Here is a 19,683-nt window from a genome sequence, read left to right as displayed (position 1 = left end):
TTTCTATGGTCTCTTTATGTTTGATTTTATAAGCATAATAAATCGAGAATTTCTAATGTGATAATGGATTATGGTCAAACACATATGTGAAGTGATTTATTGGATTGGATAAGCATGATAGATCAATGTTTTGCTTAAAGGGCGATAATAGATATTGTCACTAAGATCCAAATCCTTAGATTCGTCTCAAGTATAATGTGATGCAGGAATATAATTGACTTGCATGACAAAAGCATTCAAATTAATGTATACCAGGATTTGCTAAACTGGCAAGAGAGAGGAAGGATCTCATGCCTATTGCCCACGTCACAAACAACTTTCCAAGATACTAATGCTGATTATTCAAACTTATACTTTATTATTTATTTGGCATTACCCATGCATGATGTAGAGTATAAATCCTCAGGGGGGCATGTTTTTCTCTGAATCTTTGGTTAAATCAATCAGTACCACCTATTCAGAATCTCTCAACATGATCATATGCTTGAATAGCACAACACATGACTTGTGCTTAGTCTTTCGAAGGCCAATATCTATTCGTTAGAGTTGTGCTTTATCATTTTTTTATTTGGCATTATTTATGAATGATATATAATTCAGATCCTCTTCAAGGACATGCTTTCCTCTAAATCTCTAGTTAAATCAGGCAACGTTATCTATTCATAAGCTCTTAACTAAATGGTATGCTTCAATAACATAGAGCATGGATCAACATGAGCTCAACACTATGCTGTTTTTCGATGCAAATACTCAAACATGCTTGCATAGCAAAAGCATTATACAAGGGGATCTACTAAACTAGCATGAGAGACGGAAGATCGCATGCCGATAACCTAGGTCACGGGCCACCTTGCATGCACATGCTTTTTCTAGACGCTAACATGGATCCTTTGGAGTTTTTCTGATTGTTTGTTTGGCATTATTCATGAATGATATAGAATTCAGATCCTCTCGAAGAAATATTTTCCTCAAAAATCTCTAGTTAAGTTAAGTAGGCTCATTACTATTTCAGTTTTTCAATGCTAAATACTAGGGCCACTCAAATGGATTGTGGGTTCTTTAAACCAAATATGACTCAATAGAAACAAAATCAGAAACGAACTTGCATAGATATAAAATGCCTATATTCAAGAATTCGGCCTATCTTTGAGCTGTACGGTTGTCTGTAGATGAAGTTGCATTCAACCAAGTTGTAAGAGCAGGCCAGCTTGCTTGTTTAGAGCCCTATAGCTCAAGTGCTACAGCTACTTGATCTGCAAAAGAGCTGTCATCTTAACCCCAAGCTATAGTAACTTATGTTATGGCTAAATCAAGCTAGGATTCAATTACTGTAGCTTGAGACTCGAGCACCAGGTTTGTGTCGAGCATCCGAAAAAAAAAAAACCACATCAACCCCTTTACTCCCCAACCCCCCAGTCCCCCTTCTCCTTATCCATGAAACAACTACTTCGAGCCTCTCTTTAACAATCGATGGAGATCCTAGAGATGCATTTGTTGCTTACCCGGAGCCTCTCTTTAACAAACAGCTTCAAAGAGCTTACAACTCTCAGCTACAACCTTCCAAACAAAAATGGTAATTACAGCAAGTACAGCTGCAGCCTTCCAAACAGAGTAGGTTCAGTTGCACGCAAGCTAATTACATGCAATTCCAGCTACATGCAACTTGAGCTCCCTTTGTCTATCTATCTTTACTGTTAATTTGTTTCAAAAGAATATGGAATGCTTAGGATGCCAGAGAAGAGTTTGTCAATTAAAACTATCGAGATTCCTTCTTTTTACACACCAGGAGGAAAGCTTTTTTATGTAAACTAGATGCTCAACTTACTATGAATCCCAATTCCCTCTGGGCCAAAGTTGTCTCACCTAAGTATCAGCTCAATGGGTCTTGGTCATTTTACAACAAACCCCGGCACTGTTCACTAATGTAGAAAGAAAATCTGCGAGGGCAAATCATTCAGAACCAAGTCATTTGGCTGATTGGACATGGGCACTCAATTAATGTTCTTAATGACCCTTGGATATCTGCCATTCCGATTACGCAATGGATTCAGTAATTTGATAACACCTTCTAGAGGCGGGAATCTGGACGTGCTTTTTGATTTTTTTCCCACATGAGATGATGAACCAGATATTATTAGCATAATTTTAGAAATCTTAACAACCTACATCACCTGTAATATTTTTCTCTATTATCATATATCAGCCTACATTATTTTTTTTATATGGAATCTGTACATAAGTATATATAATTTTTGAGGTATCTGGAGAAACAAAATCACTTTATATATATATATATATATATATATATATATATATATATATATATATATGAATATTTTAACAGATATACAGAGTGCCTCCTGCGCATGAGGACTGGTCTGATCAGCTACTGTGGGGCAGCAACCAGTTCAGCCAGATATATATATATTTATATATATATCATCTACTAAAGAAACCGCAGTGGGAATCCAATCCCTGTTCAACATGGCTATGGTCCTTGGTCGCGCCTATGAAGGTCAAATACTTTGGAATAGACTGCCTCGTAAATAGCTTCCAACCAGGAGAGGAATTATTGATCCTGCACACACATTATGCGACCTCTGTCAAAACACTATAGAATACTGCAATCATGTGTTATTTAAATGCACCTTTGCTGTGAGTTCTTGGAACCAGCTGAGATGTGCGTCGGCAATCGAATCTATGCCAACTTCTTTGCCGGGCTTCGTGGATTTTGTTGAAATCTTTGGAGAAAAAGAGGAAAAAAAATTATTTCTGCGTGTCTGTTACAAATACAAATTACAGAGCAGCCTTTATATGAAATGGAAGGCTAATAAAATTGGATAAAGTCGGCTAAGTTTGGCACAATCAATCACAAATCAATCAAGATGAAATTTAGTAAGACAACGACTAAGTTTAACATAATCAATCAATCAATGGACCTAATCAATCATATGGTTTTAACAGATTTCATATCTATGGCCGAGGTAGAGGAGGGGCATTGATCATCGTTGGCAATGCTTACTTGGCTGATGTGGTCAGCTTGAAATGAACGGAACTTTCAAAATATCACTTAATCCCCTGCACAACTTGTAAGAAGAGCCTGTTAGGACCCTAGGCGCTGTCATTTCACTAAAACCCGCAAGTAATAGTGAAAGCTTAACTATAGTCTTTAAACCGATCATCCCAAGCTCCTCTCCATCGTTCGATTGCGACTTGGCCCACACCGGCCTCCGCCGCGGGCGAGCCTTGCTGAATTGATCTACACTGGCCTCTGCCAACAATCCCCCCCAGCAAGCAAACCCTGCTGACTTGGCCCACACCGGCCTCCACCAACAATTCCCTTCCCATCCAGCAAAGGAGTTTTTTTTTTTTTTTAATCGCTTATCCTGGGAATCAAACCCGTGCCGCTGGCTCTGATACCACTGTTAGGACCGTAGGCGCTGCTATCTCACTAAAACCCGCAGGTGATAGTGAAGACTCAACCATAGTCTTTAAACCGATCATCCCAAGCGCCTTCCCGGTGTTCGATTGCGATTTGGCCCATACCGGCCTCCGCCGCGAGCAAACCTTGCTGACTTGGCCCACACCGGTTTCTGCCAACAGAGCCTTCACCTACTTCAATCGCAAAGAAGTTGCTGCAAATCAAAGCATCTATAAGATTCCGCCAAGGAACCCGGCAGCACTTCAGAACCTTGTGGCTGCCCCCTCCCTCTGGAATCTAAAAGGCGAACATTGATGCTGCAGTAACAGAAGGAAAAGCGGCTGCTGGATTTATTATACGAGATAGTGAATGCAAACTTATTAGACTTGGTGGTAAAGTTCTATAGCCCTCTTCGATCCATTATGCTGAGCTTGTAGCAGCTTGGTTGGCGATGCACACTGCTGTGGTTGAATTACAAGCACCAGCAGTGTGGTTGGAAGGCGACTCTATCATTCTAATATTATGGATTGCTAATTGTTCTTTGGGCAGGACATTGAAGATACCACTACTGGAAGATATCCTCGAATGAAAATCAAACCTGCACTAGTTCACTGCATCCCACACTTATCGTCAAGCCAACAAAGCTGCTGATTTCATCGCAAAACTGTCACTTCAAGGGGATTGCTTTTGGACCTCTCAAGATGATATTCATTGCAACCTATATTCCATTTTGCAGGTTGATCCTCAAGGTGCAATCCATAGGAGAACCAGATGACAGTGTTTGGGATGGTTTGTTCTTTCTTACACCTGGGCGGAGCATCTATATTATGCTTCAGATAACATGCTACACAGATGCTACACTCCTCTGAAAAATGCTATAATCTGAACTGGGGTAAAATAGCTATCACCTGGGGTACAGCAAGTTTTGTTACAAGATGTGCGTTGTATTCATATAAGCATGCAGAATAGTAGTGGAGAATTACAGCTCTGTTAGGAGCATTGTCAACAGGTTTGGGTTGTAACAGGTGTGAACTCTTATGTATGATGTATTCCATTAATGAAAAGCTTCACCTCCTTTGGTACCAAAAAAAATATCGAGATTCAAGAATTTTGGTAGTTCATGTGTCCCCCTATCTATCTCGTGGTGGGTATCTCGAAATAAAAGATTACATCACAATACTGGACAGAAGGAAAATTCAGTAGCTATTAGTCCATTTATTTTATTGTTACTTTGCTACAAATGTCATTCTTGCAGGGATGCTTAAGCATGCAAAACCGATAAGAAAGGGGAGAAAGAAGAAAGAACTACTTTAGAAGCATAGAGGAAATGACACCTTCAGCAGAGGAATATAAACATCTTTCACTCATTCATAATACAAAACCTTCCATCTACATCAACAACAAACACCTTCAGTTCAAGTTCCTCCCAAGTATTCCCCCACACAACGTGCTGTGTGTGTAGAAGAAACACAGATGACAATGGAAGCATAAGAAACAAACCTCTAAGTAAACAACCCAAGAAACATTTGTTGCCTAGGAGAGCATGCTCTTGTTTTCTACTCAGCTAGCCGCTAGGAGCAAAGGCTAATCCATGACCAGCTCCCGCTGGGTAGTGTGAGGAAGGGAAGAGGATACTGCACAATGTCAGTGCCCAGTGTTTTCGTATAAAACTCATATATGCAATGATGAAGAAAGAAGTTTGTGACTTCACCAAAAGCAGACAAAAGGCAAACGCACATGGAGACATTCTAATGCAGCAGAGCTTCTTCTTTAGCGTCTCTCTTCCTTCTCTCTCGTGTCATAGATACTGTTCATGAATTCTGGCTCGGTTCTCTTCCCACCACATCCTTGCATGCATCTCACTGAACCTCTCCCGGCTGCAACAATTTGTACCATCCAAACGCCGGAGGATCAGAAGCAAAAAAAAGGCACAAGCAAAAAAAAAATAAAAAAAGGTTTATGTGCAAAAACAGCAGCGTATAACTAAGAGGGTCAAACCAACTAGCAAGACCCCGTCGGCAAGACAGCTCGGTCGAGTCCGCGTGATTTTTTCACTCATGCCATTGGGCACAGGATGGCATGCATAGACATGCCATTGGGCCAGGTCTCCGCATATGAAGAATAAATAAACGGGCCCAAGCCAAATCCAACCCGGCAAACTATAGTTGCACTCATCCAAATGGGAGGTTATGGGTTCATATTTTGGTGTCGTTGATTTCTACATATTTGGCCCGGATAATTCTAAGTAGGGGTATATTCTGAAAAAAAAAAAGAGGAGAAAAAGTACTAGTAAAAAGGGTGGTTCTATATACACCCCCCCTATTGCTCAGGACACCCCCCCAAAAATTAAAAAAAAAATTAAATACTCTCTACACCCCCCCCATTTGCTAAGGACACCCCTAAAAAATTAAAAATTTCTAAATTACCCCCCACCCTCCCCACCCCCTCACCTAAATTGCTCTCTACACCCCCCAAACCCCCCCCCCCCACCCCGCTCTTCCCCTCCAAAACACCTCGCCAACGCCCAAAACCCCCCCCGTTCCCCCTTCTCCCTCTCGTCGCCGGCATTCTCCCGATCTCCGACCACCTCGCCGGCTTCTCCCGGAACCATCTCGCCGGCTTCTCCCGAAATTTTTTTTTTTCACGGTTCGTGCTCCGTTCGGCACTGGATCGCCGAACAAAAGGCTTCTGTTCGGCTGAACAGTGCCGGACAGAAGCCTTCTGTTCGGCACTGTGCAGCCGAACAGATCTGTTCGGTTGAGGGTTGCCGAACAGAAGGCTTCTGTTCGGCACTGTTCAGCCGAACAGAAGCCTTTTGTTCGGCGATCCAGTGCCGAACGGAGCACGAACCGTGAAAAAAAAAAATTTCGAAACAAGGTGGAACACGTACCTTTGCGGCCGATTCTTCGTCCCAAATCACTAGTTGCTTGTCCATGCTTCGAATGGGGCTTAAATCTCCTTCAAAGATCGCCTAAACGATGTAAATGGATCGAGGGGTTTAAGGGGGGTTTGAGGGGTGTTTTTTTCTTTTCTTTTCAAAACGAAACGGAGGAGGAGGAAGGGGGGGGTGTATGAGAAAATTTCAAGGGCAATATGGTAATTACACTAAAGGTTAGTTTGGGTATTTTTTTTTTGGTTTTTGGGGGGTGTCCTTAGCAATAGGGGGGGGGGTATATAGAACTTCCCATCTTCGATTCATATTCCGATTTCCAAATCCCAGACTTGGTAGTACGTCTTTAAGAAGGTGATCCAATGAAATGGTTCTAAAACCTTAAGAGAACCATAGGTCACATAGATGGTGCACCGTAGTAAGCGGGCCATACCAATACCAGTCGTTCCAGCCTTGAGCCAGTAAGAAGACCAGTTAGTTAGTTAGGCCTTGGTGCTGGCCCAAAAAATACTGAAATATAGAGTAAGAAAAGAGATGGGCTGGGGAGCAGTGCAGAACAGGGAGGGAAAGGAGGGAGTACCTGAACCTGACGCGGCGGAGCTCTCTGATGCCACCGGGCAGCGCCCGGATGGTAATATAAACCCCGGGCTCGTCTTCCTCGACCCACTCCCTCTCCTGGTCGCTTGCATTGCTCATCGACACCGACAGCTCCCCCGACCGGTCCGCATCCTCCGGGGACGAGCTTGTTCGCACAGACGCATCCATTGACGATGTCTCCGTCTTCGCTCCGCTGATGCTCGACAACTTTGGCGTCGACGCCAGCCCCCCTGAATCATAACAGTGCCGCCCATGATGGTGGTGGTGGTGGCCGTGCTGGCCGTGGTGGCTTGAATGGTGCTCGAGTGAGTCCGATGACGAATAACCAACTGCGCCGCCGCCCATCAGTGGCCTGTGGAAGTTGCGGGGGAGCCGCTCTTTGCTCAGTGGCGGCGTCACCGGGCTATCCTCCTTCGAGCTCTGAAAAAGAAAAGGAAGAGAGATAAGACGGAGTCACGAGTTAACCGAGGTCATCAGAAGGAATTTGGACAGCAGCCAAGAAGGCATGGGTTGGGGAAAAGGATCACGGCTCACCTCATCTTCGGACCTAGGAGGGGTGGGGAGGGGGACGGCCTGGCGATTGAACCTCTGGACATTATACAGCTCCATGACCTTGTCGTAGTTCTCGGCCCACCACCGCTGGGCTTGCCACTTGTTAAACATCTCCCGGCTGTATGTAGTTCGACCAAAACCAGCATTACAATCCAAGCATTTCCACAAAAAGTTGAGGATGCAGTTCAAACTTAAAAGAATTCCATGACTGACTTAAGATTATTTAAAAAATTCCTTGTTTCTTGGCCAAGCGTTCTTGATAAATGGCTTAATAAAGAAATTGTATTTGATTATTCACTAAACTATTCATAAATTGGTCATAACTAATTAGATACATACTACATGTCAATAATGCCATACAATATAAGCTAAAGTTCAAAGCATGTAAGAAGACTATTGTAGGTAAAGTACGAGGTTAGTTAAATTGCATTCATTTTGTTTTCATCAGAAAACTGTCGTCTTTATTTGACCAAATATAGGGACATGCTAGGTCTTTTGTTATCATCTCAATTATTGATTTAGGATCCAATTACTTCGGGATCCTTTCTAGTTCTTTTCACCCAGCACCATACGTTATAGTGAATCAATGGGTTGAGTAAAGACTCAAGGGAGGGGCAGTTCGGCATGAATAGCAGGGTTGACGATTTTAACATAACTAGGATTGTAATCCTATTAGACATGAGCTAAATCTATGGTTAAACCCTAATGCACTGTTTACAGATGGGATAAATAGAAAATCCTTGTCTTTTTTTTTTGGGTACATGCATTTCATTTTTTTTAATATCCAGGGTAGCGTTGACTTTTGGCTGGATAAACTGTTATTATTTCCACTAGTGATTATATAGTACTGCTGTACAACAAACAACACTGATGTTACTTTCTGACTAATGATGTTCTACCCTTTTTCATTACTTTCTGTTAATGAACGATGAATTTTGACAATTTTAATCATGTGGCATCAAATGACCAGGATACCTGCCTCATGAGGATGCAAGGAAGCACTGATCCAGGTTCGACGGAACTATCAGGGACCAGTGGTCCAATCCCCTGTTTGGACTTGCCTGGCAGTTATCCCCGGGATTAAGCCAGGACAAGTGGCCTATTCTGATGTCCATCCTACATCCGAACTTGACCTAATGTCAGTAAAGTAATAAGGCTGTCTTTGATTCCCAGACTGTGTTATCTAGTTGGACATGGATTTTTGGATATGTTATCCAATCCACCGTTCAGGAATTGCATTCACTAATAGCTCATGCCCCATGGACCCAGATCTAACGAGATGCAAAACTCTCGCACTAAAATTAGATCCAATGTTCTGTAACAGTCTATGATGATAAGGTAGATATGTTATCATATTCTAGCAATATTTTTATCCTAATTCATCATTTTCTTATAATCATGTCTTGAATTAAACAGATGAATACAAAATCATAAATCTAAGATCTTCAGGAAGCATGTGACTTTTAAATCAAATTTAGCAGGAAATAATAGACATCACAGTACCACTAGGCCCGTCTTCATGAGAAGGTGCCCCAGGTTTCTCAGAAACCTGTGAATAAACCAACTGTTACTATATTTTCTCCTTCTCAGACGAGCCATCAGAGACGGTAAGTGCAAAATCAAAGTCAAGGATATAGAATGTATGGTTCCACAGCATTCAAAGAGAGTAGCAGACCCTAGATGACTATTAATTACTTCGACCTACCAAGCAAAGATTTATTTACGTGCGAAAAGATTTGGTTGCTGGAAGCCTGTCTGCGTGATATTTCTCTACTCTCTAAGGTGTTGATATTTAGGGTCAAAGGCGATGACAGAGTTTGAAAGGCCACAAATCTCAGAGAAATCGCCATCTTTGGTTAAGTATGTTTTCTAAAAAAATAATCATGTTCCAGACCATCAGGCCTCCCTGCTCATCATCTCAACGATTCCATTTATGTCGAATACATCACTTGATTAGGGGGGCCGTGAACCTAATTATATCTGCAATTATTATGGCATGATACATCATGAACCCACCTAGTTTTGATAAAAATATCATGGCTTTATTAAATTAAGTATCAATAAACATTCCTTTTCCGTCACCTAAAGTCTGTTTATAGCTATGGATAAGCCTAGAAGCACAAACGACCATGATCCCCCGTTAATTCAAATGTTATTACTTTTGTAGTATGATAAATATATATTAACACTTTTAACCAGCATATTTTTCTTCTCCTTCTTCCTCACGGTGTATGAACTAAAGCAAGAGCAGTCTATTTATTGTGAAGTTGAGAGCGCATACGCGTGTGGATCACGAAGGGTGAAGATATGGGTAATAGATGGTGAGTGTGGAATGAGGCGGCTGGCTCTGAACAAACATTAAATGTCTATACTAGAAGGCTTTCACATCCAAGTTCGGCCTGGCAAGCTGTCTGACGCCATCTTATCTCTTCATAAAGCGTCGGACGAGTTTGATACTAATGAGGGGAAGCTTGAATTATATCATAGTCGATCTGTAATTGAGGTTAACCCTTCTCTCTATCGAGTCAAAAAGAAAAGATAATTTGTTATTTATGATTTTTCATAAATAAACCCAAACTTTGACTTAAACAAATTTTCCTTTTCTCATTCTCGAGAGAGACTTGAAATAAGAAGGACTTATTTATAAAAGATGCTAACACCTACACGATACAGGCATAAGATAGTTGTGAGAGGGAATTGAAAATTTTAAAAAGAAAAGAAAACTATCGAATGTAACTTGAACAGAAGTTTAAAAAGAAATTGAAACAAGATCAGCGGGAATCTGGTAAGCAGACAGGTTTCTCTCTATTCTCAATTGGGCGAAGAAACCAACTTAGATTCTCATCTTCTTGATAGAAATAAAGAAGTTTACTTATTTATAAGCTATGACCATTCTATACCTAGACATAGGAAAGGTTTTTTATGACTCCACAGGAAAGGTTTTTATAGCTGGACTCTTTTAAGTACAATTTCAATTTACCGCACCCTGATGCTGCTCAAGCTCATCTTGAGGTTCATGTTTCATGTGCCATGCGCTATATACTAGATGCATGGATGTCAAGATGATCTCTGAACAACTGCAAAATGCAGTGGACCTAAGCTGCACACCCAAATTGTTAGTGTATGCAAGGCTCATTTTATTTCCAAGTCAAGAGATCTGGAAAGGAGAGAGCAGAGAAGCTCCAAGTCGCTTCTCAAGATTTCCTACTTCCATTCAGATTTTTCATTTTCCATTTTTACAAGAGTTTCAGTTGATTAAATTCTCAATCTTTTGGCATAAATTTCTGAATTCTACATGCCTTTCTTCTCAACGATCACATGCCTCTGGATACTCACATCTTATATCTTGCACCCTCCTACTTCAATCCTCTCAGATAAGAAATAAAAAATGTGCATGATTCTGAAATGACTCTATCAAGTTGCATAAGTAATCAAACATCTCTAATTAGATCCTATGACAGGATCATGGTTACTCGAGCCTCCATCACGTGCACTGCCAAGTCCAGCACTTTATTAAGAAGAAAAGAGGGTACCACAAACCTTGCAAAGCCAAACTCGGATGTTTCGGAATTATATATTTATATGAATTAAGAAGACATCCCAAATGCAGTATAATACCAGAGACCAAGAACTATCATTTTCTTTCATATTTTCAGATTTTAATACTTGTATAAACGCACTCAACTGTGGTAAAAACTTGCATTTTGCTTTAGTAATTACTATTTAGAAGGAAAAAAAACGACAACTAGTCAAAAGTAAAAGAGTATTTATTTTATCACATAAAGAATAAGACCCCCAAAAAAGGGAAAAAATAAAGGATACAAAAAGAGAAAGAACGTTGATCAGAAGAAGATCGCATTTATCAATGATTCATTTATTAGGTGCCTTGCACATGACCATAGCTAGTTAGCATATATAAGTCAAGTTTCATTTGGAATGTTGTGTTCGGTTTCATCTTTTTATTCAGGTTACTTGAATAAGAGGAATAACATCATGGCCAAAATGGAGAAAAAGTCTCCACAAAATTGTTCGACCAAGGTTCGAATGGTTTTATTCAAGGTAAGAGGAATAAATTACTAAACCATAGCTTGCCAACTTTCTCGAAATTTCAAAAATACCTGTCCTTTTATCTTGCTTTGCCATAGTTTCATAAAAAAAAGTTGCCTGATAAAATAAAACTAGATAAGCGCGTTTTCATTCAAATTTATTCTACGTTGTACAGCAACCAAATAGGCTGAGGGATTGTTGCTGTTCCGCCGTGTTCCATCCACCAGCAGTTCTACGAAACATTCTTTAAGACCATCACAGTCACCCCCATGTCCTTTAATGCGCATAACTTTTGTCTCAAACTAGTTTATAAATAAACCTATTCATTATTGGTGCTAGCATAAATAGAGCTTGCTTAGTGTTGTAGCATGACACGAGCCATGTGAACCCACATAGCAATATCTAACGTAAAATCTTAGCCCCTGATTACCATATGCTGGATAAGCTAGCTATCGTCGTCTATGGTATCCTTGGATCCCACTCTACAGCCCATGCATCATGCACCAAGGGGAATCAGCTGCAGCCTAGACCTTGTCCTTCGTACAAACACCAGATCCGATATTCATGTGGTCCACAAATGTCAGAAAGATAACGTAGACATGAGTTTTTTAAGTTTATCAAGTTATCTTCCCATAAAGTTTCATGCCATATTTAATTCTTCTTCGTCTTCTTCTAGTAGCATACTAAGTTATTAATTCAAGTGACAGTAGAGGGACACAGCAGGCATCTCACCAGGCAAATCTTAAGTGCCTGGCGGCCAGTAAAAATTTTAAATGACATACAGAATTCACTCCCATAACTCATTCTTAGCATCTGAAACCTAAGCAGGGTTGGAACTCGGCCCAAACTTACGTGGCCCATCACTGTTATCAAAAGGGCTGAAGGAGGCCCTCCAAAGTTAGTAGAAGGTGGGCCTTTTGTCGTCACTCTAGAGTCTAGAGCCTAGATTGCCTTGGGCGTGCGAAGCCAAGGTCCATGGTGCTGAGCCTTGACCATCAACGAAGCTAAAAGACAAATGGGGAAGCCGGAAAAAGAGGAAAGCTATACGGAAAATAGATGAGGAGTAACCCGGCAAAATAATTCGAAACGCAACCGATGCTACCCCCACCACTTACTTTCTTTACTTTTGTTTAAACTCAACTTTTTCTATTCTAATAATATATATATATATATATATATACAATAAATTATTCCTCGAAGGGCCTTTCGAGCTGTGAGAGATTACTGGTTACAGCAATGCAGCACTGGATTGCATGGGGTTCGAGATCCGTGCCGAGGGCTTCCAAGTTTAGAAAGGCCAAGTTGGCCATGTTTCGATTCGAAGTAAAGCACCATCGGCTTTACAAAATTTCGTCTTACCCCTCTAATGTGGCCAGTATTTACCGCTCGAGCCTTTCACGGAGGAGAAGAAAAATTTATTAAAAAAAAAGGAACTAAAACTTCGTTTTTTCAGCAGAGATTGATTCTCTCTGAAACTTTTGCTTTTTTTTTTTTTGAAAAAACAAAGAGAAAAAACTGAGAAAGAGATATTTTAATCTAATACTAACAAATCTTAACAATCTCTATCTCTCTCTCTCTTTTTGGCTGAAACTTTGAAATGTTTATATGTTTGAAAAAAAAAGACCCAAAAAGAAGTACGGAAGACCTGCCGTCAAGGCTTAAGAAACCTCATAAACTTTTAAATACGGATACTTTTGGGGGTCATTTTGCATTAAGAAAACATTTTTTTCCACTTTCGTGACGAAGGCTTAAAAAAACGAGAAATTTGTTGAATAATGACCTGAATTTTAACACCACACCGGGAACCTATTTTCCGGCGACTCGGCAGACACGCCAACGAACGAGAATTCAGCTTACTGGATGTCGCGGCGACGGTGACCGCACCGCTACCTCCGGCCCCAGCCGCAACCCAAGCGAAACAACGAGATAGCAACAAACGAGGAAAGAGGGAAAAGCGAACGGGCGGCGTACCTGAATCGAATCCTCTTGAGGTCGTTCCCCCCTTGGGGGAGAGAGAGGAAGGTGATGAGGACCCCGGGCTCGACCTGGGCCACCCATTCCCTGGGCTCGTCCTCCTCCTCCATGAACACCGCAGACGATGCCGTCTCCGTCCGCCCACTCATCGATGGCGGCGTCCCCTCCCCGCTCGACAGCGCCCTCAGCCGCGCCTCCATCTCCCTCCCGTAGACCACCCTCGGCGTCGACCCCGTACTCCCCATCGCCCGCCGGTACGCGTAGTGGAACCTCTCCGACCCCGACGCCCCGTCCGAGTCCGCGTACCCCCCAGCACCGCCGTGCCTCCCCGACCCAGCGCACGGCTTGCAGTGCCTGTACGCCCCCGACGCCTTCAGCGCCATGTCCTTGATCTGACCACCCACCCAGAAGAAACCCCAAATCAATCCAAGAACCACCCAAGAAACGAAACCCTAGCTCGGATTCGAGTTCTTACCTGGGCGGTGAGGGCTTTGATGGCCTGGCGGGTGCTGGGGGTGCCACCGGCGGTATCATGGTCGTCGTCGTCGGCGGGGTCGTGGAGGCCCCCCCCGCCGAGCTGCTTCGTGCACGCGATGCAGGTCAGCATCCCGGCCTGATCCTGCGGCGCCGACGAGCTTCTCCGCCGGAACGGATTCGATCTCGGTGGGGGAAGCCCGGATCTTGCCTATCGTAGGGGAAGGAACCGAGAGGCGCCGAAGGTGTTCGAGGGTTTGCTTCTTTTAAGGCGCGACAAAAGCAACTGCTCGGCCTCAGTGGAGGAGGGCTTTAATGGCTTGCATAAATTTCGCCGCTCAGAGATTCTCAGTCGCTTTAAATCGCTTGTCGGGAAGGGTGGGCACGAGAAGCTCGCGAACGACGGTGTTAATGGCGGATTAGGGCGAGGATTAGAGAGACCGAAGAGAGAGTTTATTTAAAGAGGACGGAGGGCGAGGTGTGCTGCTTCGCTTGGAGTTCGTTTACAGTTCACGCTGAAAGCAACGCTCTCGGCGGGGAGAACAGTGAGGGCGGTATGTTTACCCATCCGGTAGGCGAGTGACCCAATCGGGGACACGTGGCAGGAATGTGCCTTTTCCAGAGATACCTTGCTTTCAGACTGGTAAGTTCAGTGAGTATGCTATTTTAATGTATGAGAAAAAAACAATTTTTTGGGTGAAAACGATATCAGAGCGATATCACGCATCAATGCTATACATGTACTTAACTGTCATTTATACGAAGCTACCACTACAATACACTGTTACACTGCTATAAGGCTATTTTGGACCTTGTAAGTTAATAAAAGTGTGGTACTGTAATGTGGTGGGAAAACTTGGGAAGCATTGCAAAAGATTGGAAAGGCTTCTGGTTCGACAGTTTAATAGCTTGCTCTTCTTAAAAAATCATGGACCTTTTTTAAAAAGTGTGTGCATGCCAGATGCCATTGTACATTATTAAACAAAGACTAGAATGACATTATTCATGATCTAAGGGGTTGATGCTATATAATCCAACAATGTCTCTATTATTTGATTCCTTTTTCAACTTAATTAAAATATTAATTTTGTATTAATATTTTATAGGATACATAAGCATAAAAATAATACTTTAATATATGAAGCATGATTTTTTGATACAAATGGGTGTTAGATTAATATAAAGATGCGTGTGGTATATGGTTATGAGAGCCAAATGATCGTGCAGTAACCTGGCAGCTGAAATCCACGAACTGGTTGAAAATTTGCAAAGTTGGCGAGCCAATCTGCCATGAATATTTTGCTTAGCCTTGTTATATCTTATTAAAACCTAATGACCTTAGTGAAACCTTGAATTACATATTACTAAAAAAAAAAAACAGCATTGGCTGAATATTCACCAAACAATCAAAGTTACCAAGAGTTATTGAAATTCATATATTTCACAAAAAATCTCCTGGACTCTTCCATGTAAGCTTAAAACAGTACTTATTGTCTTCAAATATGTATGGGGCCTTTAACAGTTGACATGTCATTGTCTAGTCATAATGCAACAATTAAATTTTCTAATATTCCAATTCTATTATCTGTCTCGGCTTCCAGACCGAATCTATGTTTGTCATACTTAAGATTTTCCCTCTCTCTTTATCTTCATGAGTGTTACATCATCTCCAAGCTAAACTGCACAGCAATCAAAGAGAAGGAAAGATAAAATGTGAACAAAATACGATATTGCGGTGCTAAAAAATTACAAGAAACATATCTAAAACGGTGCTCTAACCGAAATGCCTCCCCATTTTGACATCGAAAGTAGAAGCCATGTTTGTAGCCAAAAAAAAAAAAAAAGGAGGGTCGCCATTTCAGGGCCCATTCCCTAGTTATCATCAGTTACTCTCACAGTGGCGAGATGTGCTTGAGAGCAGCTATGAGGTGTCATGAGAGCCTGCTGAGGCTGGAGACAGCGAAGGCTTCGCCCTCAGGCCTCAATAATTAACCCCCTCTCCTCTTCCCTCTCCGGCTCCGGTAATTATTATGTGATTTCTTATCTTCACCGTACGGTCAACCGATGCCCCGATTCGGATGCCGATCTTATTCCATTAATTGCCGATTCCGTCGGCGTCGCCTCTCCTTCCCCGGAGAACGGCCGAGTACTCGGCGATGATCGGCGATGGGGGGAGACTGTTAGAGGTGCAGGCGGGATGATGACCGGATGGATGCACGGATGGTGATGATGCGTGGGTGGGGTCCAGTTTGGCAGTATTTTGATTGGTTTTTAGAGCGTTGCGCCTGAGGTAGGGTCCATGCGAAAGGGACTCGACTGCTGTCGTCCGGGGACAGTGTAATTACTGCCCAGTTTCAGTTAGGAGTCTTCCCAAAAATCGTTCCTCTCTCTCTCTATATATATATATATTTTTTTTTCTCTGTGAATGCACCTGTTCTTGGATAAGATACGGATATTTTGAGAACTAACGGCTGGTGTGGAGGTCAATAACCACAGGATCTTAATAAGAATTTTAAAAAAAAACTCTAAGCAAATAGATTGAAGTCGAAGTTTATTAGGATTGGCAAAATCATTCCAAATTATACGGTTGTGCCGAACCGTATCGACTCGAGACCTGACAATAAAAATAAAATCCGTCAAAAAAAAAAGAAAAAGAAAGCAAGCAGAGAGGAAGGGATAGGAAGGAAAAAATAGAGAAAAAGATGAAAGTGGAGGTCGGTCGATGGAGGATCGGAAAAAGCCAGCGAAAGCCTACAAGCCGTGCAGAGAAGGCAAAGAAGGGTCTTGTTCCTTGTTTCATTAGAAACGGGAGTTCTTTTTAAATTTCGCAATATTTATGTGAAATTAGCAAGTAATTTACTGATCTCAATTAAAAGTTGTAAAATTTAAAGGAGATCGAAATCTTCTGTCTTTTTTTTTTTTTTTACTGTGTTAGTACATAGCCGTAAAATGGTACGAGAACGTATCGGACAACTGGTCCTGGGCCTGACACAACTGATCATGTTTATAATATTAATAGCTGATAATTAATAATAAATGATAATAAATGCTTTCCTTTAGTACGGCGGAAAGATGTATATGATGGAAGATACGGATGTTCTTATGGTTTTAATTAATTAATTAATTAATTTTGCTAAGCTATCGCATAAGCTAATTACATTTGTTTTTATATTATTAATTGATGTACTCTTCTTGTCATTTCTCATTAATAATTTCTCATTAATAAGAAAGCAAGGACTAAGCAAATTGCAAAGTGTATTTTATAAAAATATTTATAAACAATAGAGTGCGTCGAGCAGCCCAACACTTTGTCTGTATTCGAAATTGGGGACCATAATTTGAACTGGTAGTACGACTAGACAAAGGAGGTGGGACTTAGGATGGATTGACCAGTTGATAGAACTGTTAGTTTTACTTGAATACATCATCGTTGAGACAAAAGTTTTATGTATCTATGTTCTCTGTAACTCTTAGGTATTGGTAAGGAGTGAAAAGTATGTGTAATTCTTTTCAACTATATGACTTCTTTGGGCAAATCAAAATTATAATGTTAATCTAACTTAAGGGAAAGAGCTCATCAGATAGGAAATAGTATACCATCTTTCTCTCTTTCCTCTTGTCCTCTTTCATTCATCTCTCACCTTGCTTCCTCACACACTCTCATGCTTTGTATTCTTTCTCTCTTCTCCCTCAATGCTCTTTTTCTCTCTTTAGCCTAAGTCGAAGGAAAGAGACGAAATGGCTCATACTTTCTCTCTCTTGACCTTTCTCGCTCTCTTCCTCTTTTTGCTCTCTTCTTTTCTCTCTATTGGTTTCTTACTATAGTGTCAGCTATGAGGAGCAATTGGGAGTCTCTCTTTTGGAGAGTCATGAACAAGTGAATGTGCGACACTTTTCCATTTACTTGTTTAATAAAAAATTATTGTCTGGCTAAATCAATTCACATATCCATTTTGCCCCATTCAGTTTCAAATACATGAAATAGTTACTATTAAAACAAAGGCATTGAAGCAAAACACAAATCATGATTTCAAACTCTGTGATTCATCCTTCTTTTTTTAATGGCAAAAGTTGCAATTTAACTTCAAACAAATGCAGATGTCTCACATATAGATGTGGTTGGAAATTGAACTAAGATTGTACTAGAAGGCAATAACAAATACATTCTCCCTATACATAGGGGAGCATCCCATATACATCATAACATCCAAAACCCACATATGTTTCCTTTCCTTATCATATCAAATTCTATGATGGTTTTACCTTAATTTGCTTCAACACAAGTTCAAAATTTCAACCTGAATAGTGAATATAGCTTGAGCTTCATAGCATCAGATCATGTCAGCATGAATTGGATCTAACTATTTGTTTCTAGAACTTAGACCATAGGTATGCATCATATATTGGGACAGAGTTAAGTTATGTTTGGTTAAGAGCTCTAATGGAGGAAAAAATGCGCAGCAAAAGTTGAATCAATTTCTCTCGAAAAAGTTAAGTCAAACAGACAGGAGCACTATCATATAAATAAATTCATAATAAAGTTAAACTGGCCTTCTCAATATTTCATCCTAGCCCTAAAGTAACTAACTCAAACAAGAATCAATTAACATTTTTCAACCCATATCCTTAGGCTCATACACATACCTAGGTTGCAATCTACCTTCAATAGTGGAACCTTGACTTCCAAGACCAATTTGACAGGTCAAATCAAAGAATGGTTGAAAACATATATTGCAGAATTTTATGAAGGTCGACTAAAAATCTGCTAATGCTCTGTAATAGGTAGCTTTGTTTAATTAAAGCTCATGTCTAACCCTATTAGCCAAGAAACAAATAACCTTTAAAGCCATCTTGTCTCTTCTCTCTCTCTCCCCCGCCACCCCCTCCCCCCGGGGCGAAAAGGCCTTGTTTAATTAAGCTTTGTTTAATTAAAGCTTATGTTTAATCCTATTAGTCAAGAAACAAATAACCTTTAAAGCCATCCTCTCTCTCTCTCTCTCTCTCTCTCTCTCCCTCTCTCTCTCTCTCTCTCCCTCCCTCCCTCCCTCCCCCCCCCCCAAAAGGCCTCATTTAATTTATATACAATTCCATACAAAAAAAATAATATAGAATGATATAGGATCATACTAATAATTAAAAATATTACTAACTGATACAAGTTGTTATATAATCTCTAAAATTACTTTAACAAGATCAAGATCATGCTAATAAAAAAAAATATAAGTTGATATAAAATCACGTTAATAAAAAAATATTATGAACAATACAAATTGTTACACAATTTTTAAAATTATGCTAATAAAAGCCATCTTATCTCCTCGTGGATTTGATGGAGGCATACAAATCCTTATGATGGGAAAAGTAATATGTGTGTGTGTGTGTGTGTGTGTGTGAAGGAAAAGGACTCATTTGAATCATGTACAATTCCAAAGGAGGTCTTGATATCTTGTGGCGTGCACCTTCATTATTTCTCTCTCTGGATTCACGTGCGAGGCATTAAAATTATCATCACTTCTCCGAGACTTGCATGCATGGATGAATAAATGAATGAGAGAGAGATGGCATGCAGCAGAGTTGGAGAGTACACATTTATACCAAGTGAAGCAGAGTTTTTTTTGCTGGTCCACAGCCCTTGCAGTGCTGTGCAGAAGGGCATGCCATGAAACCCGGGCTTCCATCAATGCTCGAACATTTCTTTACTTCATTCACTCATTCATTTCTCCATGGA

The 19,683-nt window shown here is 40.9% G+C and overlaps 1 protein-coding gene across 2 annotated transcripts; it reads right to left on the bottom strand.

Moving 5' to 3' along the window:
* Positions 1-4,749: 4,749 nt before the first annotated feature.
* Positions 4,750-14,723, bottom strand: LOC103708653 (protein Brevis radix-like 1). Of its 2 annotated transcripts, XR_001879552.3 has the most exons (6): positions 13,957-14,723; positions 13,479-13,873; positions 7,443-7,578; positions 6,892-7,328; positions 5,133-5,298; positions 4,750-5,026 (listed from the first exon to the last, which is right to left on the bottom strand). XR_001879552.3 is itself a non-coding variant. In XM_008793690.4 (5 exons), the coding sequence occupies exons 1-5, from the start codon at positions 14,086-14,088 to the stop codon at positions 5,220-5,222; spliced, it is 1,179 nt and encodes a 392-aa protein (XP_008791912.1). In that variant the 5' UTR covers positions 14,089-14,723; the 3' UTR covers positions 4,750-5,219. The 2 variants fall into 2 exon arrangements, 1 of the variants encoding a protein (XP_008791912.1); XM_008793690.4 differs by having other exon boundaries at positions 4,750-5,298.
* Between the last annotated feature and the right edge of the window lie 4,960 nt (positions 14,724-19,683).

Source organism: Phoenix dactylifera, chromosome 8 (assembly GCF_009389715.1).
Source record: "Phoenix dactylifera cultivar Barhee BC4 chromosome 8, palm_55x_up_171113_PBpolish2nd_filt_p, whole genome shotgun sequence".
Classification (NCBI taxonomy): Eukaryota; Viridiplantae; Streptophyta; class Magnoliopsida; order Arecales; family Arecaceae; genus Phoenix; species Phoenix dactylifera.
The sequence above is the reverse complement of the archived record's forward strand: the minus strand, read 5'-3'. Positions and strand labels throughout refer to the sequence as shown.